Raw genomic sequence first — 23,789 nt, 5'->3', positions numbered from 1 at the left:
CCACTAGACAATTAGTCAAGATCTTCTGTTATGTTGTTTTTTTTTTTTTAATTCCCCACCGGCACTCTGCATGTGCCTATCACTTTTCCTGCTGAAGGCTTTCTGCTCTGCAGGGACTGCTGCTAATTGCAGTGTATTGGGAGCTATTGAACCTTACAAATTAGTTAGTGGAGGGGAAAAGGAGATGTAGTACAGATGCCAACCAAAGAGACCCGAACACATACCCAAATTCCTTATTGGCCCCTTACTGTTCTTTATGGGCTGGAGCTGCACAGGGGCTGCTGTACTCTGTCTGACCCCAGAGCACCCAGGGGTGTCATCCCCAGCCCAAGGAATAGCCTTGTCCCCTGCCTGAGCCATGCAGTGCTGTGATGGTTTTGCAGCATGCAATTTCCCTGCAGCATGCTGCAATTACACCCAGGGGGATGAGAAGGGAGCGAGGTCTGCCTCTATTGCTCTGGGTGGTTTCACTGCTGCTCTATGAAGTGAAAGCCTGACAGAAAAAAAGCAAGGAAAACTGGAGAAAGTGCGGGGAAGTGTGATAAAAGGGGATTTACGCTCTGCCCTTTGCTCAGCCAGGCAGGCTAGCAAGCTATCCCATGTGCACACCCACACCCGGTTCCTCTGCACTGTGCTACTGCACAGCACGCAGAGCTGTAGCCCCCAGGGTGGTTCTGCAGCACTGCTGCTGCTGAGTGATGTCACACAGTGAGGTGCCTTCAGCCACGTGGCTGAGCTCTATCGTGACGCGTTCTCTATTCTCTATCATCTGAAACTCATAAGGATGGCAGGGAGAGACCCACTTGCACCCTGCAGACGTGGCTCAGGCTACAAAAGATAGATGTCATAGATACAAATGTATATACATTTAGGAACATATTCAGATATTTGTGCATAGGGATCTGAAAACTTACAAGGCTGCTGCAGCTGGACGGGGTGCTGCAGAGTCCAGAGGCTCCCACCCTATCCCCCTGCACTGGGTGGTGTTGGGGGCACAGAGGGTGGCAGCTGGTGCTAGAGGAGACCTGCTTGCTTTCCTGCTCCCAAGCAAACCTGAAACCCACCAGGCTCTGGGTGCTGCTGTTTGTGCTATTTGCTTTAGTGCTGGGGGCTGCAGGTAAAAACCAGGCAGCATAAGTTGGGGGTGCAACTGGGCAAGACTCCGCAGTGCTGCTTGTGGGTGGCAGTGCTGCAAGCCATGCCCATCGCAATGCAAAAACAGCAGGAAGGTGCCAGCAGCAGCAGCGCAGCAGCAGATTGCAGCAGAGCTTGAATGAGGGACCCTGAGATGCTGTGAAAGCACTTAACCTTTCTCAAGGAAAATGAGGCTTGGCAGCAGCAGCGTGGGGCGGGCTGTGCTCCAGGTACCCCTGCTGCATGGTGTCAGGCACAAGCAGCATGCCCAGCTGGGCGCTGTCCACATCCTCGCCCAGCAGCTGGCCAGCAGCGAGCAGGAGAGCAGCAGGTGATGGGAAATGCTGTGCCCATTTCTGCATGCTTCTGGTTGTGGGCTCTTGCTGTGCTTTCTTCCTGAGCAGCCTTGTCCAAGTCGGAGTGAGAAGAAGGAACAGGGAGCACCCAATGCCCAGTCCTGCTCCCGGCACACGGCACTCCTCTGCTGCCTTCTGCCAGCCCAGTAGCCCTCCAGTTATCGGTGGGCAGCCTCTGCCTGCCAAAGGGAAGGTTTGAAAGAAATCCAAATTGCCCCTTTGTAAGAGGCACCACTTGGTCCAAGGATGTGCACAAAGGCTCTTGATCAAATCATCTGCTGTTTGCTGTTATTGCCACGTGAGTGCTGCTGCTGTGCTCCTCGGGCAGACAGGTAAATGCTGCCCAGCTGCTGTCAGATTATTAATGCATTATTTCTGAAAATAGAGGGAGGTGTGCAGATGCTCAGGGCTTAAGACAGGTAGTAAAAATGGCCTTTTTGTCATGTTTTTGTTTTTTGCCATTTAGTTGAGCTTTAGTTCATACCCCTGGATGGCTGTCAGCTAGGATTTAACTGGGGGATGTTGCAGGGCAAACACTGTTGGTTCTGCATGGGGAATCAGGCTGCTTACAGCGACCTAATCCTGAAGGAGCTTTGAATGGGGAGACAGCAAACTACTCCAGCAAGTAGCAGTGCCCTGCCTGCAGCAGGACTGGCTGGGGATGGGGGCTTCACTGCGAACTGCTGCGGAGCTCAAGCTGAGCTTTTCTCTGCACTGTTGCTAACAGCCATGGCATGAATCCAGAGCGACCTGTAGTTATATCAAACACTGATAGGATCTAGGTTGTAACAATTTTAGCTATGCTTTTTTTAGTCTGTGGAGCAATCTGGTAACTGTCATTCCTTTGACAAATACTAATACCCAATTAAATCTTGCAGAAAGAATGAGTTTAAATTATTGCAGTTGTGTAAGCCTCACAGAGGGTTCTTCATTACAGCGGGCCACGTGGCTGCTGCTGAGCTGGAGAAGGAAGAGGTCCTTTCCCCGTGGTGGCACTGGCAGTGACATCCCTGCCCCAAACTGCTGCAGGGCAGTGTGCTGAGCTGGGAGCACACGAGCAGCAGTCAGCCAGGAGCAGTTCTGTTTGATCTGGTGGTGTCTGAAGCTCTCAAGGAATGTGTGTGCTTAACTTTGCAAAGCCAATGGGCACAAGTCCTCCATCCAGGAGAGGGAGAGCAGTGCTAATTGCACGATGATAGCGCATTAAGAGAAGGGATATAATTGCTCCTTACAATGCAGACCGAGATTGTCAGTATAATTGCTGGGGCTGAGGTTGTGGGGCTGCTTTATGTTGCATTGTACTGAAGTCATGGCCAGGCACTTGTGCTTCTGATGTCTGAAGATGTGACAAGTGGTCTGTTTTGCCCATCAGCACTGCTGTACGTTAGTTCTGCAGCACCGGTAGCTGAGGACAGTGGTGTTGTTTATGCCATTTACTTCTCCAATTAGGTCCAACTGTGTGTAGCACCGAGCTTTGAGGCCCTGGAATTGCAGCCATGTGCTGGGCTCAGGCTCTCCTGCCCTGCAGCCCTGTAGAAGGCTTTGGTTTTGCCATGGTTTTTACATTAATGCTGTTGAAGCCCTTATCAACACCATGGTACTGAAGCATGCTGCTCTTCATTACAAGCTCTGGCGCTCCAGTGCTCTGCTTGTAGCAGGCAGAGCTCGCGTGCCCATTCAAGCTGAAGTTCTTTGAAATATGGCAAGGTCTCCAGGAGCTGAAATCAGGCATGTATAATGTAATGCAGTTGGCAAACCTAATTATAGCTGGAGCTATTAGTAGAATGCATAATTATTTAAATTGTAGACAAAATAATCATTAAAATGACCTTCTTTGCATTATCCTGCTAAAGGTCATCCAATCACAATGCATTAAAAAATATCAGAGTTGCTCCAGGAATATAGCAGGCCACTATAGGTTCATTTTGATTTTGCATTTTATTTTTTCAGCTCCTGTAGCTTTGGGAAAGGGTTTTTGTGACACTGCTGTGTGCCTGTGCTCACTGCTGACTGCAAGCAACTTCATCTTTGTCTTGCGCTCCCCCATTCCTGAAAAACTCCACATTTGTTTGTATTGCAGAAAGGGTTGATGATGTTTGCTTTTAGAGGAGAGAAGCTTCATGGGAATGCGAGAGCTGTGGGACTCACAGGTGTTTGAGCAGCAGAAGCTGTCTCAATAGCATCAGTGCATGCGTACTGCCCTGACCCCATCGCTGGGTGCCACGCTGCAGCTCACAGCAGGGTGCAGGGACTCCCCTAAGTGTGTGTCACCCCCACTTTTCAGCGCACAGCTATCAGCAGCACCCTGCCCCTCCGGCAGCCCGGTTCTGCTCCAGCCCCATGCTCTTCCAGCCTCTCTGCAGCTCACTGCTTGCTTTTCTCCCGCTAATTAACTTCTCCAGCTCCTAGCGGGTGCCATCTGCCCCTCGTGTGAGGGCACATGTGGCTCCGGCGGGCGCAGACGGCCGGTGACAGCTCCTGCGGGATGAAGATGTATCCACACTGCTCCCTCCCAGCACCTTCTGCTGCTTCCCTGGCTCTGCGGAGCTGAGCTCACCCGTCTGCCATCCGCACACGGCTCCAGCCCTGCAGTTTGAGCAGCTCTGCTCTGAGCTGCCGAGGATCACTGCCTCGGGCAGGCTCTGCCTGCTGGGTGCCATGGCCGTGCCTGGGGGCTCTGCGCACCTCTGCCCTGGGCAGTGAGGGACTTCTGGAGTCACTCGTGAGTGCATGGAACCATCCCAACGTGCCGTGCTGAAGCAGGGCTCTGAGGAGCTGCAAATTAACAGTGGAGGTACCGGAGTGCCTGGCCCCAAGTCTGTGCCATCTTGTCTGGGTTGGACAGCTCGGCAGGAGAGGTCCCAGCCTCCTGCTGACACCCTGGTGACATTTCTCAGTGCTCCAAAGGGAACATTTCCTGTTCTGTCCTTCAGGGCCTGCTCTGCTCTGGTGGGAGGGAAGGAGGAGCAGATTTTCTTTTCTTGGCAAACTTCGTTGTAACTGTTCTTGCTTGAAGTCTCTCAGCATCTGCATGCGCAGGGATCTCGTCATCTCTGTCTCCATGGTGCAAAAATAGTCTCGCTGCGCAGAGACTTCAGCCCTGCTTGAAAATGATCCCCAGAACACCCAGTTCTGGCATGTTCCGCAGCACGGGGAAGGGGAGGCAGTGCCTCCTGCTCTGTGCACTCAGGGCTCAACTGCACAGCTCTAAGCTGCTCCTCCATCACCCGCAGTGCCGTGTGGGGCTCAGCTCCAGCTGCTTCCAGGTCCCTGTAACACCCCCAGGGTGGCAACTGAAGAGGAGCCCCCGGCACCTGGGGATGGGCCTGGTTTGCTCGGAGCAGGGGCGTGGGAAGCTGCTGGGAATGTGCCCGCAGGTCTCTGCGTGCTGCGTGCTTGTGTTTTCCACCTCTGACTTCTTTGAAACTCCCACTTCCAGAGGGAATTTAAAACCATTTGCATGAGGTGGAAGCTGCCTCACTTTGCAATGAGCTTGTGTCTTATTTTATGAATGACTAAAGCCTAAACAGGAATGCCTCTTTCCAGAAGGGAACACAGGAACTGCAGCACTTGGGGGCGGTTCCTGCCCGTGCAACACTTCGGGGCTCAGTGGCACACGGCTCCTGCTGGAATCACCCTGGTGCCCGCACTGGGCATCCTGCAGGGCACAGCCAGGGGCAGCCTGGGGCCCTGGCACCACAGCTCAGCCCTGTGCTACCTCAGAGCTTTGGGGATGCAGAAGGTTTCTGTCTGTGGGCTGTTCCCCATCAGTGTGTGGAAGCTTTTGGGTGCATTGTGCCCATATCTCTGTGGGTCCCTGTTCCACGCTGCGCTGTGGGAGCACCTGGTTCAGCTGGGGGAGTACATGGGATGCTTCCAGCTCCCAGTACAATGGGTTTGCTGGAGCGTGTACCTAATCCGTCGCACTTAGCGGGTGGAATTAAATGCAGCTCAATTACCAGTCCATCCTGGTATCACTCAAGTTATCTGCGACACTGAGAAAGAACAGAGAATCTCAGTGGTTAATGCAGCTGAAAGCTTCAGTACCTGGCGTGCTTGGACAATTCATTTAAGGGAGGGTGCTGCATAGCTGTGCCACAGCTCTGTTCTGCCTCCACTCTTTATTTATTTACATACCTTACAGTGCCCTGCCAAGCTCTGTCCTGGTGCCTGGGCATCTCTCCAGGCTGTCAGCTCAGATGGCGGAGCTGGGAGCCATGCCTCATCCCAAACCCCAAGCAATTAACCTGAGATGGAATTAAGCTGGGCAGTGCCTGCCATGGCCTCACCCTGCCTCCACCCTTAGGAGGGAGATTTCTGAACTTGGTGCCCTCAGAGCAGGGGGGGCTCACTGACCCCCAGAGCAGTGGGGCTGTCACAGAGATGGTCACTAGGAAGTCCTGATACAGACAGAAATCAGATCCCACTGACTGATCTTTGGTGCAGGCTTATAATCTTTGTCTTTTATTTCCCTCCTAGGATCCCCGGAGCAAACACAAGTTTAAAATCCACACATACTCCAGCCCCACCTTCTGCGACCACTGCGGCTCGTTGCTGTATGGCCTCATCCACCAGGGGATGAAATGTGACAGTAAGTAGTGGTGCAGTGGGGACAGAATGGGAGGGGGATCAGCACCCCCGGAGGGGGACAACATGGGTCTGTAGGGTGCAGGGAGCCGGGGGAGCTGAACAGGGAGGAGATGGCGTGAAAGGAGAGGGAGGAGGGTAGGAGAGAGACTGGTTATTTTCCGAGTCAGTCTTGTACAGTCCTATTTAAAATGACTGTGAACATACAGCGTCTGCTTACGCCGTCTGCGGGGAGCTGCACACCCCGGTGCTTACCATGTGCTGGCATCCTCATAAATATAGAAGCTTACTGTCTGTTATGGGAACAGCATATTCATTATCACCTTTAAAATGTTACCAAGTAGAAAGGGATTGGTTTAAATGATCTGTATATGGGTAAAGCTGTGGGGGTATTTGGTGCCCTTTTTGTATTCCTGGTGAATCCAGCTGAATTCCTAGTGCACTGCGGTGGGGTGGGAGAGAAATAGAATCACAGAATTGTTTGCATTAGAAGGGACCCTAAAAGGCCATCTGTTCCCACTGCCCTGCATTGAACAGGGACATCCACAGCTCCATCAGGTGCTCAGAGCCCTAGCCAGCTCTGCAGAGCTGGGGCACCACCACCACCTCTCTGGGCACCACGGGTAATGGGAATGATGACTAAAAGCCCTGCAGCCTGTGTAGGCATGGGAGGAAGGAGGGAGGGGGCACGTCTGTGCAGCACCCACAGCCTCAGGGCTCTGGTTGGGTTTGGGGTCTGTTTGCTATGAACTCACCCCAGAAGGGGGGGCCCAAGCAAACCTCTCTTCTCTCCCGCAGCCTGCATGATGAACGTGCACAAACGCTGCGTGATGAACGTCCCCAGCCTGTGTGGGACCGACCACACCGAGCGCAGGGGCAGGATATACATCAGGGCCGACATCGAGAAGGACGTGCTGACTGTCGTGGGTAGGTGTGACACGGGGGTGAGCCCAGGTGGAGGGTGGGAATCAGCATCATGAAAATGCGTTGCTTGGTTCGTGCTGTCCATGACATACGAACATCTCTCTGCCGTCATCTCTCGGTGCCGTTCGCAGGGCTGCGGGCACAGCGGCCCCCAGCGCCCCAATCCCGGTGCGCCGCTCCCGGTGCTCAGCGCGGCGCTCCGCTGCCCTCTGCTGGGCTCTGTGCCCACACCCGCAGCTTTGTGACTGGAATAGGGCTGTTCCTTCTCAGAGGGCTTTGGCCGCCGATATTTCACAGAGTTAGGGTAGTATTAAGGTTGGAAATGACCTTTAAGATCACCAAATCCAACCGCAGCCCATCTCACCGGGCCCACTAACCTTGTCCCTCAGTGCCACATCTCCACCATTCTTGAACAGCTCCGGGGACGGTGACCTCAGCACCACCCTGAGGAGCAGTGCCAATGCCTGACCGCACTTTTGGAGAAGAAATGTTTCCTAATATACAACCTGAACCTCCAGGCGCTTCGTGTCCAGACACAAGCAGGGCTGACCCAACCCAGTGTCACACCTGGGTTGGGGTGGATGGACACTCAGAACTCACAGCCCTAAGAGCACAGAAGCTCCTGGCATGGGGTGCCATTCCCATGATGCTGGAGGCAGGGCAGAAACTCCCTCAGCCTCTTCTGTGCAGCTGGAATTTCTTTTCTTCAGTTAGATTTGAAAGACGGTTTTATTTCTGGCCCATTATGGAGGTGTTGGTGAAAACATGTCATCTGTTGGCTTTTCCAGAAAGGCAGGGAAATGTACTGTGCTCCCCAGCTCTGCTGCATGGCTAATGAAGGAGTGGGAGCACTTTGAGAGAGGAGAGACTCTGTGCACTCCCTGCTAAGCTCCCTCCTCCCCGCCCAGGCAGGTGAGGCCTTGGGTTTCTCAGTCCTAAATCTGAAGGGGAGGTAGAAATGTCTGCTCAGACCCAAGCAAATACACCCCTGGTCTTTGGGAGCCGCCAGAAGTCCTGCTGGTGCCTGTGTTGAGTCACTTCCAGGGAGTCAGCAGAGATTTCCATTGCCTCAGTGACTGTTTGCTTAAAGAAGACTCAACCTTCAGATAATGGCTGGGTTTGTGCTGTGTTTTTGGCAGGAAGAGGGCAGCTCCTGCAAAAGTGGGAGTGAACTGAGCATGGCACCTCTGGGGGCACATGAGTGTGGCTGGAGGCAGTCTCCCCACAGCCAGTGCTTTCCACAGCAATAAATCTAAAGCCCCCCCCTGCTGCCAACCTCAGAGATTCACCACGTTTCCCAACCCTACACGTTCTCCCTGCTGCCAGCTCTGACAGCTCAGTGCAGAGCACCGAAGGTCCTGCAGCCGAAATGCAACCAGAGAGAGGCAGCAGTGCTGCCCATCTTGGCAATGGGCATCAGGGTTATAAAATCATAGAATCATTTGAGGGGGACCTCTGAATGCTGTGTGGTGCCACTCCCTGCACTGAGCAAGGACACATCAGTGCTCAGCACCCCATCCAGCCTGACTGTGGGTATCTGCAGGCATGGGACACCTCTCTGGGCACCCTGTGGGCCTTGCTGCCCTTACCATAAACAACCTTTTCCTCATATATAGCCTGAATCTCCCCTCTTTTAGTTTGAAACCATTTCCCCTTGTTCAATCACAAACAGATCCTGCTATGGAGTCTGTTCCCTTCTTTCTTACAGCCTCCCTTTAGGTACTGAAAGACCACTCACGTCTCTTAGAAGGGATGCTGTGCCATGCGGACATCAGCAGTTTTCCAGGAGCTGTGGCTGATGTCTGTGCACCTTTGGTCCCTGGCTGCAGGGCACAATGCAGATCCCGCTGCTGGGGCCAGATCCCTGTCCTGGCAGCTGTGGCGCGGAGCATTGCAAATGGAATAGGAAAACGAAGGTCCCTGGTGCGTGCAGCTGAGCAGCAGCGAATGCCTGCAGGTGGCAGCATGGGCACGCGCTGGAGCTGAGGAGCGCCGGTGCTTCTGGTTTTGCATCAGTTTAAATTTACAGGGCTTTGAGGAATTATTTTGGTAGCATGTTTTTATTTTCTCCATGCTTTCTCAGCTTCTTTTTCTTTGTAACGATTTGTTTTCCCTCCAACTGGGAGAACGAAGTTTTTTGATTAAATAGCAATAGTGTTGTTTAACCTGAAGGACTTTGATCATCAGGTGACCCGCAGCTTTGCATCTGCTCTGGGTGCAGGAGGCGCTCACAGTCTGCACCTCACCAAGTGAGAAGCACTGAGGAAGGCAGCGTGCTGGAGCAGCCTGGCCGTGCACCATGCAGCTCACTGCTGTGAGGTGCAGGTAACCACAAACCTCAATACAGCGTTGGAAAGGAGTGGGCACTGTGCAGTAATTCAGAGCCCAAGTTCGGACGTTGCTGTGATTGCCTGGAGCCAAGCTCTTGCCTTGCTCCCTGGCAGCACTCAGCATGGCATGCTCCTGTTCCCAGCGTGTTTTCTAGGCCCTGGGACCATTAAATGGTGACATGAGAAAAATCCCAATTTCAGGCTGCAGAAGCTGCCCCTCCTCATTAGAGTCTCAGTTTTAATTGCTTGTTTGTGTTCCCAGAGCAGCTCCCTTACAGCTGCTTGCTTTGGATATCAGTGAGTAATGGGTGCATTCGGGAGGGGTCAAAGCACTGTGAGTGCCATTGTCTGCTGTGCAGGGGTGTTGCTGAAGTGCAGGAGTCTATTGATGCTTGTGGAGTTTAAAAGTGCCTGGCTCTGTCTAACACACGGGTGCCCAACCTTTTGGCTTTCCTGAGCCACACCGAGTGAAGAGCAATTGTCTTGGACCATATGTAAGAAACACAGGTCACTCTGAAAGTAATGCCTCCTATTTATTTTTGTGGAAACCAGAACAGGTACAAAGAGCACAATGTCACTACTGGATAGAGTAGTTTCTCATCCCAAAAACACTATTTTGCAATGTAGTCAATACCATTAGCTGTGCATTTTTGCCAGTGATCAGCAACAGCTGCATGCCTGCAGAAGGACCCCACTGTTACCACTGCTGAAACGTACCACCAGCACCTCTCTGTGCCACAGCCACTGTTTGGTCTCCATCAATGGTCACCAAGTGTCTATGTATGTCAGTGGGTGCCATTTTTTCTGCATGGAGAAATTCAGTTCCACCACGTCGCTTCATCTGCACCTCCATGTCAGATGTCGTTGTGTCAGAGTGCCCCTCTGCTGCTGTCTGTCACACAGCAACAACATGTAATGGGATGTTGGTGGGAAGGTTCAACCTCTGCTGCCATCACACCGACAGCTGCCTCTGCTGTCATGGGCCGATGTAATAGAATAGGAGGCATTACTTTTGGAGCAGCCCATGCATGTAATAGTTAATGCATATAGGCAACAAAACTTTATTAAAACAAAAAATAAAAGAGAGCAACAAAACTATAAAACTGGTGGGATGTTTGACCTGTGTCAATGGAATTAGCTGCAGTTCCTAGTGAGCTCTCAAGGGGTTGGGCAGAACACAGCCTGTGTTCTCTTCTGGGCTTTGCTAAGTGTCTTATTAGTGGGAAAAGACTGCTGGATAAAGTGGGAAATTGTAGCAAATTAAAACATCATCAAGGCCGTGCACATTTTTGCTTTCATAATGGAAGTGCTTTCCAATGCAGATTGAAGCTGTAGTATGAAGAGGCATGGATATTTGATTCTGGGAAGCAGAGGAGCAGAGAACGTGCAGCCATCACTGGCTGTGCTGAGCCGAGGAACCCAGCTTGGGCTTCTTGAACTCTCTAGTTTTCTTTCACCGAATTGTTGATTTCTGCTTGAAAAATCAGAAAGTGACTTAAGGCCAAGCAGAAGCATTTTGATTTTTTTTAATGGAAAGATATTATTATTCCCATTAATGGAATGCCTAGGTCTGCATGCTGAGATCATAACACAGGGTAATCAAATCTCATGCTTCAGGGCATCAACTGATTGACTCCGAGGGTCAGGAGGTATCTTTCTGTGCTGTGAAGAACTGAGCGATGGCCTGATACATTCCTTAAGAATGCCCTGGTGCCACGGCTGCCTGGACAGCAGCAGGTGGGCTGATCCCAGAGACTTGATGTGGCACAGGGCCATGTTCCCATGCTGGGATGTATGGCCATGAACCTGTTCTGCTTGTGCTGCTGGTGCCCAGACCCAGGAGGTGACGGGCTCATCACGCGGTGGCTTGGCAGGATCCCATGTGGGACAATGACACTCTTAGCTTTTGGGTGTTTTTACCATTTGAATATTGAAAATAATCCTTTTTTTCCTCTCCAGTAAGAGATGCTAAAAACCTAGTTCCCATGGATCCCAATGGCTTGTCAGACCCCTACGTGAAGCTTAAACTAATCCCCGACCCCAAAAACGAAAGCAAACAGAAGACCAAAACCATAAAGTGCTCCCTGAACCCTGAATGGAACGAGACATTCAGATTGTGAGTACAATATGCTTGAACTTGTAAACTAATTTTTCTTGTCCCCTAAGAATTAATGTGACTGCATTTGCTCTGATTTAATCATTTGGAGATATTAAGCTGATTTGGCTGAGAAATGATTCCTTTCACCCCATACCCATGGCTGGGAGGCGCTCCGTGCTGCTCCCAACTGCTTTCCAGAGGTGGAGGGGTGCAGCCATGCTGTCCCCAATGACATCCCTTCTCTTCACTCTGCTGCAGCCAGCTGAAGGAAGCAGACAAGGACAGGCGGTTGTCAGTGGAGATCTGGGACTGGGACCTGACCAGCAGGAACGACTTCATGGGCTCCTTGTCCTTCGGCATCTCCGAGCTGCAGAAGTCTGGAGTTGATGGATGGTGAGAATGGGGGTGTTTCAGAACAGCAGAGCTCTGGACACAGTGACTTCCCCAACGGGAATGTGACTCCTGCAGGGACAGCAGTGTCCGCAGCCCTTCTGTGCAGCTCCTTGTGGGCAGTGGGACCACGAGGATGGGCTCTCTATTAACCAGGAACATTGCATGGTGCTGGCATTGCTGTCCTCGTTACTGTACCAGAGAGGAATACTGGGCATGCACAACCACACAGAATGGGTCTGCTCCTTCCCATTCTATCCCCTCCAGCAGGATACATGCCCTCTCATTCATTTTCTTTTTTTCCCCCAGTCACTGATGCCTGAGAGCTATGCTACACTCCACACTTAGCATGTGAAGTGCAGTAATTGAAAACAGACATTGCATGTAGATTTTGCAAACCCAAATGGTGTGGCATTAATTTACTTGGCATGAGGCTGGGACATCCTCCTGGCTCAGCAGGAGCAGCAACCCCAGGCTGTGTTTTGCCCTACAGACCTGGATGGAAACAGAAATTCTGTTGGGGAAAAATAAACGCCCCTCCCTCCTTAATGCACCATCACCTGTGGGACTGCCATGTGCTTCAGCTGGAGTCAGTGCACCACCTGCTCCCCATGCAGCACAGCGATGGCTCTCCCAGCCTTTTAGAAACCATGTAAGCGGAGATCTAAGTGATTTTCCTTGTCACGGTATTTGGCAAGAATAAACTCTGAAAGGAGCTCTGATGTATATTTCATATCTAAACAACTGCAGTTAATGGAGAAAACGAGCTCAAAGAAAGAGTCTGTCCCTGTATTATGCAAATGGCGCTTTGTTCGCGCGCTGCAGCCGCAGCCTCTGTAGATAACAGCCGGCCGATAACTGCTCCGTTCGGCTGCTGGGGAAGAGGGCTGACAGAGCCAAAGCTTCGCCTGCGGCTGTGTGAAATGCCTCAGATCTGAGCGGCACCTCCATGATTTCTGATAATTGCTGGTTAAAGTCTTCCTTTTCCTATGAGAGCTCTGGCTGCATGCTGAGGGCTGCCAGTGCCACCCCGTCCCCCGCAGGATGCTCCCTGTCTCATGGGATGGGCCCTGTTCCCTATGGAATTCAGCCTGTCCCTGCAGAGTAGGGCTCTGCCCTAGCCAGGAGGACAGGATCCCACACCCTGCCCCATCTGGAGGTTTGGGGTAGGCTGGCACATTGGAGGTGGCATCAGGTCTCCCTCCTGCAGGGTGGGAGGGTGCTGGCCAGCCTCCAGCCCCACCATGGACCCCAAAACCAGTCCTGCTTGGGTACGTGTCTGGAAGCTCTGTGGATAGGGGGCCAGGGAGTGGAAGATTTGGGATCCTTCCCACCTTCTCTTGGGAAAGGGTGACCTGGACAAGGAAGGTCGGCATCCTCCCACCCCCTGCCCTGACCCCCTGGCTGTCTTCTTCCAGGTTCAAGCTGCTGAGCCAGGAGGAGGGGGAGTACTTCAATGTCCCGGTGCCTCCTGAGGGTGAAGAAGGAAACGAGGAACTGAGGCAGAAATTTGAGGTGAATTGAGTTGGGAACTCAGCAGGGTCTGTGGGGTAGGGCAGGACCAAGAGAACCCCACCTGTTTGCACTGGGGCAGATTCTGAGCAGTGGGGCTGCAGCTCATAGCTCGTAGTGTGTGGCTGTGCTGGGGTCAGCGAGGCTTAGGTAACAGTGGTCAGGGAGTCAGCAATGTGCTGTGGGCTGGCCATGCACACCTGGCATTCAAGAGCCCAAATTTTATTTCCTTCCATCCCCCTGCCATACCTGTGGCTGGTTTGGATCTCCATGAAGGGCTGACACACTTTGTATCGTGGTCACTTCTCAATTCAGGTCTGCAGGTATGGTGAAATCCAGTGTGTTTCTGCGTGTGTGCATGAAATAGAGCTGGAACCTGGTTGGTGCAGCAAGCTCTTCGCAGAGTGCTCCTTGCACTGCTGGGCTGCAGGGAGTGGCTGCAGTGAGTGCATTGCAGGGTCCACAGAGCACAAATTAAAGCACAAGGATTTAGATAGAGCAGAGGCTGGGAGGAATGGTTCGTTCCCATAGTCTTCTCCTGGGATTGACAGGATGGTTTTAATTGCCGCACACTGAGTGAGCTGTCCTCCTCCTGGAGCATTTTATTCTGATTTGGAGATGCAGTGACCTCCCTGTGCATGTCTGCAGCTCAGCGGGCAATGGCAGCAGTCAGGGGAGGAGCGGGGAAAGGGAACAGTCGGTGGTGGAAGAGGAGGTGAGAGGAGAATAGTACTTTGGTGCTTATGTCCATCTGAAAATACAACAGAGAACATCGCACAGTGCAGCGCTCTGTGTAACATTTGCTTTGTGCACTGCTAAGTCTGTGCTTGTTCCCACGTCTCTATCTGCAATCCCATGGTTTTTAAGAAAACATTTCTTCCAGTTGCAAGGAAAGCAGTGCAGCAACCATCACCCTTTCACTTGTGTTATTTCAGACAGTGGAGCTTGGCCTTTTTTCAGTAGGGCTCATACCTTCCCAGTACCCTGGGAATGCACACAGGAATGAGCTATGCACCAAATGAAATGCTCATCATTCCAATGCCATCATGAGCTCCGTACCTGCAGCATGGGACTGGGGATTTGGTTCCTTTTTCTCAATGCTCCTCCTTTCTCCAATTTCACATATGTCTCATTTATATGTAACTTGCCTGAATATCGAAGAAAATAAGGCAATTCTAATGTAACAGTTGACATATAGCCACATGCCGTGGTTGTCAGCTCCATGAAGAATCCTTGCACTCCACGGTGCAAGCGGTGTTAGGACGGTTTGCTGGGAGCTGTAGGTGCTGGGGTTGGCTGCAGGTCGGGGAATGCAACATCCAGAGGTGACCTCACGTGGCCATACTGTGTCTGCATCCCCTTCTGCATCTTCCCCTGGTGGCTTCGCATTGCAAAGCCCCAGAAAGGCAGCAGTGCCACTCCTGCTCTGCCTGCGCTGTGCTGTCCAAAGCCCAGCAGGATGCCTGCAGCACTCACTGCCAGTTCTGCTCGGCCCTTATCAGCTGCTTGCCGGGACAGCTTGATAGATGCGAACGTCAGCTGCTATTGCATAAATTCCGATGTAGTAAATTAACTATGACAAATGGAGCTGGATAACGAAGGTCAAGTGCTTTTTTTTTTAATTTCTTTTTTTTTTTTTCTGTGCGCAGTGCTTGACATGCTTCAGCTGTAAGCCTTAGAGGTCTCCAAATTGTGTCAGCGTTAGATGTGCATTAAAAACTGGTTTTGAGGGCCTTTTTAGAGACAGGTGTTGAAGATGATCATAGGCAAAAGCAAGGCACCTCACTTCAGGGCAGGGATACGCTCTTCTTTCTGAGTGGGCTCTTGCCTGGAAGACCTTTTCCCTCTTGGCCCAGCTCCATCCCTAGCCTGGTTTTCAGGTGGATCCCCATCTCCTATCAGGCACTGTGTGACTGCTGGCTTAAGCACTGCAGGGTGATGAGATGGACGCCCCTCCCTGCCCCTCCTGCTGCCTTTCTGCCCCACTGCTGCAGGGCTGGGGCTGCACAGGGGCAGTGTGCTCCTAGGTGTGATTTAATGGGAACATAATGATTGCCCTTGAATCTCTTTAAAGCTTGTCTTCGCAAAGGTTAATTTAGTGTCAAATTTGATCTGACAAGATTGTTTTTTAACCGTGATGGAGTGTTTAGGAAAGGTTTCACAGAACATGACTGTTTGCCTGCTGATAAGTACACATTTCTTTTAGAGATCGCTTTGGAATATAATAGGGTAAGGATTGCTGAAGGCAAAGTTACATGGCTGTGTTGGCTGCCATGGTGGCTGGGCTGCTCCTGCTCAGCTCTGTGCCTGCACTCAGCTCCGGTGCATCCCACAAGCAGTTCACAGCTGGGGCACACATGGGGCCTCCTCCTTCAGCAGTGGGGTGAAGTGGGAGCATCCCAGGCTCTGTGCTCTTCTAACTGGAATCATGAATCGCTGTGATCTGGGGGAGATGCAAGAGGTCTCTGCTGCTGGGACAAGGGTGCTGCTGGCACCCTGCAGAAGCCTGAAGGTTGTAAGTGGGGAAAGCTTTGCAATCCCAGAGCAGTGCCTGCATTTCCTTTTCTATGTCCAAACGCTTCTTTTTTCCCTATCTGAAAGCTGTGCGTACTGCTCCGCTTGCAGTGCTCGCAGGTCTCAGTCTGTTGAATGCTTTCAGCCTCTTCCCTGGGGCACTTGTTTGGAGCTGTGTTAGCAATTATGATATTTGCAAATCCTTGAAGCCATTCCTTTAGTTTTCAGCGCAGGGCTTTTTCAGATGTTTGTAGGTGCTGCAGGTGACCTTGAATGGGGGATTTTACAGCGAGGAGAACCTTGCAATAACCAATTAGCAGCAGCGGAGGTTGGGAGCTGGCTGGTGAGGCTGCTATCTGGAGGAGCTGCGAGCAGCAGCCAAATTGAACTGCTGGAATCGGGTTAATGGAATTTCATGCTAGACTGAGCTCAATGCAAGCCCTACACTGTGGCATATTTCTAAAAATTAAAACCGAAGAAATTGTGAGATAGCTTTTACAAATGGTAGTTCAGCAAATGAGATAGCCCCCGGACCAATGAGGAGGTGCCAAGCAACTGATGAGATTTTGTGGTTAAAAAATATGGGGGTTTGTGAGAGCTCCTTAATAAGCAATTGTGATTGAACTGGCTCGTGTGATTGCTGGGGGATGCAGAAGTGCTTTCTATTCTGTCCTTTCAAAATGAATTTGTTGCTTCCTGTGTTCAGCCTGAGCTGGCACAGGAGAGCAGTTCTCTCTGATATCAGATAGTAACCATGCCGGAGCTCAATAAAAATTCCTGCATTTTACATTAAAATATTTGTATTCATCTTGTTCTTCACTCACGAGGTGCAAATAGTGGTCAGCTCTGTGAGGACAAAGCTCAGTGAAGCCCCAGTGTTACACTGTGGGTGGCCCTGAGCACACTATGGGGCAGAATTTGGGGCAGCAATGGGGGCTCAGAACATGGAGCGCTCCCAATGGTGCGTGGTTTGGGTCTGAGAGCATCCATGGGGATCTGAGAGCAACATGAAGATCTGAGGGCATCTCTGGGGGTCTGAGGGCAGATCAGTGTTTTTATGATAATTCCTCCATGCCCTTTCCAGTAATTTTTGTCTCTGTTTTTACAGAGGGCCAAGATTGGCACGGGCTCCAAGGCTGCGGATGAGAAGACGACAAACGCCATTTCTAAGTTCGATAACAACGGGAGCAGAGATCGGATGAAGCTCTCAGATTTCAATTTCTTGATGGTTCTGGGGAAAGGAAGCTTTGGGAAGGTGCGGTAGGATGCGTGCATTTGCACACTTTGCACTTTTGCAATGCTGTGAGCTGTGGTGTGTGGCTGCAGGCAGGACAGGAGCTCCGTGGGCTGTGGTGAGTCGAGGTCAGCTCTGAAACTGCCAAATTTGGCCACCACAATTGAGACACTGTGCTCGGGAAACAGTTTGTCCTCTGCCTTTGAAACTCTTTTATTTGGCCTTTTTTTCCCTTTAGTAATTACAAATATACACGAACATTTTAATTAATTTTCCAGACTGGCTATGAGCAGTAACAGAATCTCATTCTTCCACTAATTATGTGACTTGGAGCCTTCATTTTTCTTGGGATCTCGCCAACGTTGCCATGATTTCCATGAGAAATCCCAGCCCTCGGGTTGCTGCTGTGAGTTCCGTGTGGGCTGGGCAGCTCTGTGCTGCCACGTGCTCCGGGGCCGCGGCACTGCGCTGACAGCCGGGCTGACGTGCTCTGATTAGCGAAGTGTTTTAATTGCAGGAAACATGGCATGTAAACCTCCTGAGTGGAGGCGGGTGGAAGCACAGGGGGAGCGATGCCGACTCACCTGCACGGAGCAAAGCACCGTGGCACCGCATTCCTCCCCATGAGATGAGCAGTGGCACTGCTGGGGCACGGGTGCTGCTGCACTGCTCTGTGCTTTGCGTGCACTCTGCAGGTGGGTGAGCACTGTGCATGCACCTGTGCTGCTCCCAACTTAGCAGTGCAGCTCAGCCGCTTGCAGGCGCAGCACAGGATGCAGCAGCAGCTCTCTGCCCAGGGCTGGTATGTAGGTGCAAAGTGCCCTGTCCTCACAGAGCCAAAATCCTGGCTCTGAGCAACAGCCTTTGCTTCTCTCTCCTCCCTCCCAGCAAATAATCTTTTAAAGTCTACTGCTTGGCATCTGGAAGCTGTCGTTGTTTTTATTCCTTCTTCTTCCTTCTTTTAATTTGAGAAACATTAACAAACCCTTCAGTCGGCATCACGGCTTATATAAGGGAATGTGTGACAGAAACTGTTCCCTGGAACAGAATGTTATAAATATGCTAATTAGCGCTTATTAAAACCGAATGTTGGGAGCTGCAGCCTCAGCCTCACGTGTGCCTGCACTCTGCTGGAGCCGTGCATTGCACTCAGGGCCACCCAAGCACCGCTGGTCCCAAGCCCTAATGCTTCCCTGAGGCCAGCAGAAGGGCAGCAGCAGCAGCTCACTGCCCCCGGGCACCACTGCCAACCCTGAGCACAGCCCTGCTGAAAGGGATGAGGGGAAATGGTTTCAGACTAAAAGAGGGGAAGTTTAGATTGGACAGAAAAAAGAAGTTGTTTACGCTAAGGGCAGTTGAGGAATGGCACAGGGTGCCCAGAGAGGTGGCAGTGTCCCATCCCTGCACACACCCATGGTCAGGCTGGATGGGGCCCTGAGCACTGATGGAGCTGTGGGTGTCCCTGCTCAGTGCAGGGAGTGGGACCTGATGGCCTTTAGAGGTCCTTTTCAACTCAAACCACCCCATGAGGCTATGAGTCAATGATTCTGTGGCTGCTGCGTCCTACTTTCATCACTGCTCTGCCACGGCCATGTAGGGTGAGCAGTAGCCACACATTGGCCTCCCTTCCTCTGCACTCAGCATCGGAACATCTCCAATTATTGCGCTGGAGCCTTCCCAAACAAATGCTATGTATTACAGGAATAAATCAAGTGCAACATTAGCTGTTTGTGCAGGAGTGCTGTGGGATGAAGGCTTAGCTCAGGTCTTGCTGCACTCTGGAAGATGGGACCGACCCCTGGGCACGTGGCTCCCATGGGTGTCCCTGTCCCCAGGGCTGCGAGTGGTGCCAGCGCTGCCCCCGGCTTGGCATGGGGATGGGAGCTGTTCCTGGCTGAGGAACACGGCGCTTGGCACAGCCCACCCTGGGTTTGCTTTGCTGTAATATAAATAGAGAGGAGTTGAATTCTGTGGCTTGCTCATATTTTTGCAGCTAATCAATCTGTCGCACTATCAAGCTGTCAGTTGTTTCTGGGGATTTTAGGGTGTTTTTTTTCTGATAATTTTGCCTCTACAGTTATGGTTTAGAGTGTGATGGGAGATAATTTTCCTGTCCCATGAACATCTTCCATCTGTGAGATGCTCTCCCCAGTGTGGGACGTGGCTGAGGGCCAGCAGCTGGCACGTGTGGGCACAGCAGGGGCCGGGACTTGGCTCTGTCTCACAGTGGTGCTCCAGCTCCTGGGCATCTGCAGCAGTGAGCTTTGCTTGCATTCCTGCTGCTCTGCAAACCTGCATGTCCTGCACAGCGCTACTCAAGGCATTAGCAAACCGCACTGGGTGAATGCACTTGTCCTAATCTTCTTGATTTGCAATGCAATGGGTACAAATCTGTGCTGTCACTAGCAGTGTTGCTGAAGCCTGCTCATCAGCGGCTGTTCTTCTCTTGAGACTTCAGCTGTGCTTCAGTCACCATAGGAACTGTGATGCCAGCACACTGAAGCCAGCCTGGTGCAGCTCAGTGCAGGCTGCCTTGTGCATCTCCAAGCGGGCTGCCTTGGGCAGTTTGGTGCAGGCTGGTAGCCCCTGCAGGTCCTGCTGCCCCTCTGCTGCTTGGAAACAGCCCCATTCTGCTGCTGCTCAGGCAGGCTTGATGTGTGGTGTTCAGGTGCAGAGGTTATTATTCTCTCACTGGGTGGTCTCTTCTGCATGCATGGGCAAACCTGTAGGGGTGACAGCATTCTGGGCAGCACCAGTCTTGACTTACTCCTCTGGAGCTGCTCACTATGCCAGCCCAGATGTGCAGAAGCAATGCAGTAACGTGGTGCTCCTCATCCCTTCTGCACACATGCGTGTGCGTGCTCACACTCGGACTGCTGGATGCCTCTGGGCAGCATGCAGCACAGCTGAGTGCTGGCAGCTGCACAGAAGCCCTTTTGCCCTTCCCTTGCCAGGGTTGGATCAGCTGAAACACCGCTCTCATTGGAACATGACACATAAAACACTCACAGCCCTGTAAGGCCGCCAGCAGTTCTTTGCATCAGCAGTGCGCTGGCAGCCTCTGCCCTGGGTTGGGAGCATGTGAGGATGTCGAGGTGTCACCCAGTGCCACACAGTGCCATTTCCTGCTTCAAGCCTGTTCTCCAGCAGCTGCTTTTGGCAGTACATCTGATCTTTTTTACCACCAGGGAAATTTTCTGGTGCGCTCGTCCCCAAACACAGCCTGTTACCAACAACAACATGCTCTCTTCCCTGACAGTCTCCGAGCAAAATGTCTGGGAAAGCAGCAGGATGCCTCCCAGCCCTGCTGCGCTCTGCAGTTCCTGTACTCCTCCTATGGGCCCCCCCACAGGTCCATCCCTGCTGGCAACAGACACTGGGTTCAGAGTCCTAGTTTTATTTTTCTTGGAAAGGATTACGGATTTCAAGGTACATCCATGTGCTGACAGCACTGTGTGGGATCCACTTATGGACACATAACACTTATTTTCTCTCAAACTACTCTTGGAGGGGCTGCTTCCCTTCTTTGCCAGCTTTGAACTGCCTCTGTCAGGTAAAAATCAGCCCCACTTTGTAACAATGTGCACAGCATCCTATAAGTCTCAACTGCAGATAGCCTGTGAAGGTAACGGGAGGAAAAGAACTGAAGGGTTCTGTTTGCCTGGCCCTGCAGAGGGGGTGCCCTTTTGCCCTTGGCTTAATGCATGGCATGGGCCTGGAGGTGTGTGCAGTGCAAAGGACTCAGCTGCTGCAAGGCACCACAGGGCTGAGGGCAGGAGGAATGGAGTGCTTGCTGTGGTCCTGGCCCCTGTGCCTTGCTGGGTGCAGCACAGCATCACTCCATTCTGCAGAATTTCCACTTCCTATAAGCATCAGTGAGAAAATAAATCCTATCTTGAAGCACTGCCATGCTGTCAGCCTGCTTTGAGTGCTGCCGACGGATGGCAGCCATGTGTGTTTGTTGCAATCCTATGCTCCCCTCCCCAATGGAAATGGAAATGTCAGTGGCTTTTCCAAAGCAGTTGGCGCTGAGCAGCCCTGATGCCTTCCTCAGCTCATGACAAGCAGTGTGGCAAGGACACCCACCTGGCACTGAGCCAGAGCCAAGTGCGTGCACCAAGCCAAGGAGCAGCCGCATGCATTTGGAGAGCATTGCTCTGTGGGGCTGCAGCTCAGCTCTGGGAAGTGGGCAGCAGTGGAGATTTCAGTGCCGTGCCCCTGTGCCATGCTAGGACCCACAGTGCATCCATTCCTTGCAGTAAATAAATCCACAAACAGGTGAAAGCAGTGTGAAATGTGAGGTTGAACAGATTCTTGGCTGGGTGGTGGGCTGGCTCACGGGTAGGTTCTGAACACTGTGCAGGGTATGTGCAAGGCAGGGGAAGCTCACTGGGTTTGGATGCATTGGCCTACAATAACTCTTCCTGCTACACATTTTTACCATTCCGTGATCTGACGGGCTCTGTGCTCATGCTCTGGGTACATTTGCTGGCACTGAGGGTGCTCTCCCCACCTGTGGGTGCCAGTCCTCATGAGGAGGGCTCAGGGGATTCACCCCACGGCTGGGCAGTGAGCACGTCAGTGTGTTATTTGTTAGGGTTAAGACTGCTGGATGAAGCTTTCCCAGTGCTTTTGGAAGTACTACTGAGAGCAGTCTGCACTCTTTGGCACCTGAGTCTCTTTTCATGATTGTGATAGGAGCTGTACAATGACAACCAGGCTGTGGGTTTCTGACTGCTGGCAGTGGCAAGCTGGGAATGAGACAGGTACACATTTACCTGCATCTGCTGTCATCTGCCCCACTCAGGTGATGCTGGCTGAGAGGAAGGGCACGGATGAACTCTACGCTGTGAAGATCCTGAAGAAGGACGTGGTCATCCAGGACGACGACGTGGAGTGCACCATGGTTGAGAAGCGTGTGCTGGCACTCTCTGGAAAGCCCCCATTCCTGACCCAGCTCCATTCCTGCTTCCAGACCATGGTGAGTGCTGAAATGCCCTGCATTGTGCTGTGGACGTTGGGGTCCCTTGGAATCACCCTTGCTGTGGGCAGAAACCCCTTTTGGGGACCCTGCATCACCAGGTAGCAGCACTGATGCCTTCCAGGTAACCTGTTGGAGTGGTGATGGTACTGTTCACGAGGATTACATTTAATGTTATCTCAGAAATTTCATTTACCAAACGCATTCAGTGTTCTTAAAGGGTGCAGGCTGGCTTTGAAACAACCATGGAAATATGGCAAGGAAGGGGAAGCTGTTTCACACAGCATCTCTGTGGCATCTGAACTGAAGTCAGTGCTGGATTGCTCCTGGCAGACCCATAGAAGCTTCGTGGTAATCATGTTTGTAATGTAACCAAAACGTACAGTGGGGTGTATTACCAAATGCTGCACTTGGGTTTCTGGGACCGCTGCCCAGAGCATCCCTCCCAGCCTGGGCTGCGCAGTTAAGAGCAGGACAGGGGGACTAAATGAAGGATTAATTAGAGGAAGGGCTAATTAGAGGAAGGAAGACATTGGAAGGAACCCCAGAAAGGGACATGTGCCAGCTCCCCGCAGGTCTTGGGGTGTTCTGTGCTGCTGCTGGGTGATGCTCCAATCCCACGGAGCCATCCCCCTCTCACAGCCACAACCAGCACCAGCCCGCATGTCCCTGTCCCAGCCGTGGGCTGGCCACCATCTGCCTGCTCTGTTCAGGGTGTTTTTTTCCTGAAGCAGCAGCATTCCCTTCACCGCCCAAATGAGGAAAGCTCTAATTCTGCTTTTAGAGCTCAGCTGGCTGTTTCAAGAGACCGTCCTTTTAATCCTCCCTTCTTGAAGCTGACGATATGTTTAGGAAGCAGCTGCAGACATCACAGCCCGCTCTGCCTTGCCCTGGGGGTCAACATATAGAAGTGTGGCTGCTCCAACCCTCAGCCCCAGGTGCTGTTGTGTGGGGACTTTCGGGGTTGGCATACACAGAGTGCAATGTGCAGAAATTCCCCATCATCTGACAAAGCTGAAATAGCCTTTTTATCCCATCAGTGCCACGTGTTGTACACAGCCCAACTGCCCCTTCAGTGCTGTACAGAATTGTCACTGCTGCCCTGAGTGTGGCCAAAGCAGTGGGCAATTGAGGGAGTTACCATAACAGTTGTTATGATAATGATCACATTTGCATATCTTCTAGCTCCATGTCCTCAGTGTCCTAAATGCAGGGCAAGGGTTGTTTAGGAAGGAAATGAAGTAAAGAATGGGAATTATTATGTATTATGGTGTAATACTGCAAATGTGAAGCTGTGCCTTTGCCCAAAGCTGTCGCTTTTCCCTCCACTCCAAAACATTCTGAGCCCATCAGGGGAAGCTTCCCAGGCTGGTGCTTTGGGCAATCTTGTCATCTTCTTCGTGGCCATTCCCATTTAACTGTGAAGGATCCGAGGGAAGTGGCATCCCGATGTGACCACCACAGCTCCTGAGCTCCGCACTGCTAGTGCTGTGCTGGCACTCTGTGAGATGCTGTGAGATGGGATGCAGCCGCTCTCAGTTTTTTAATCTGCACTTCTGAGCTTTGTGGAAATATTCAGGTCTTGTTTCTTAGTGTGCTGCTCTCTTTGGGGCTTTGCTTATGGCCCACACTTGTCAGATTTCTCGCAGTGTTGAAGGACTGGGCTTCCATCCAGCAGGAGTGCTGTTAGCAGGGAGCACAGGAGCCGTGCAGCTGATCAGAGCTGTGT

At 51.9% G+C, this 23,789-nt stretch overlaps 1 protein-coding gene across 2 annotated transcripts in view; it reads left to right on the top strand.

The window, feature by feature from the left end:
• The window catches only part of PRKCB (protein kinase C beta), a 78,209-nt gene that overhangs the window by 33,234 nt on the left and 21,186 nt on the right, over positions 1-23,789 (top strand). For both annotated transcript variants that reach the window (XM_031606482.2, XM_031606481.2), the window contains exons 4-10: positions 5,970-6,081; positions 6,876-7,004; positions 11,291-11,447; positions 11,688-11,822; positions 13,238-13,334; positions 16,954-17,100; positions 21,887-22,060. In XM_031606482.2, the coding sequence (XP_031462342.1) occupies positions 5,970-6,081; positions 6,876-7,004; positions 11,291-11,447; positions 11,688-11,822; positions 13,238-13,334; positions 16,954-17,100; positions 21,887-22,060 (951 nt within the window). The remainder of the gene's footprint in view (positions 1-5,969; positions 6,082-6,875; positions 7,005-11,290; positions 11,448-11,687; positions 11,823-13,237; positions 13,335-16,953; positions 17,101-21,886; positions 22,061-23,789) is intronic.

This window comes from Phasianus colchicus, chromosome 16 (genome assembly GCF_987193195.1).
Source record: "Phasianus colchicus chromosome 16, bPhaCol1.hap1.1, whole genome shotgun sequence".
Lineage (NCBI taxonomy): Eukaryota > Metazoa > Chordata > Aves > Galliformes > Phasianidae > Phasianus > Phasianus colchicus.
Note: the sequence above shows the minus strand (reverse complement) of the source record. Positions and strands in the feature narration are given on the sequence as shown.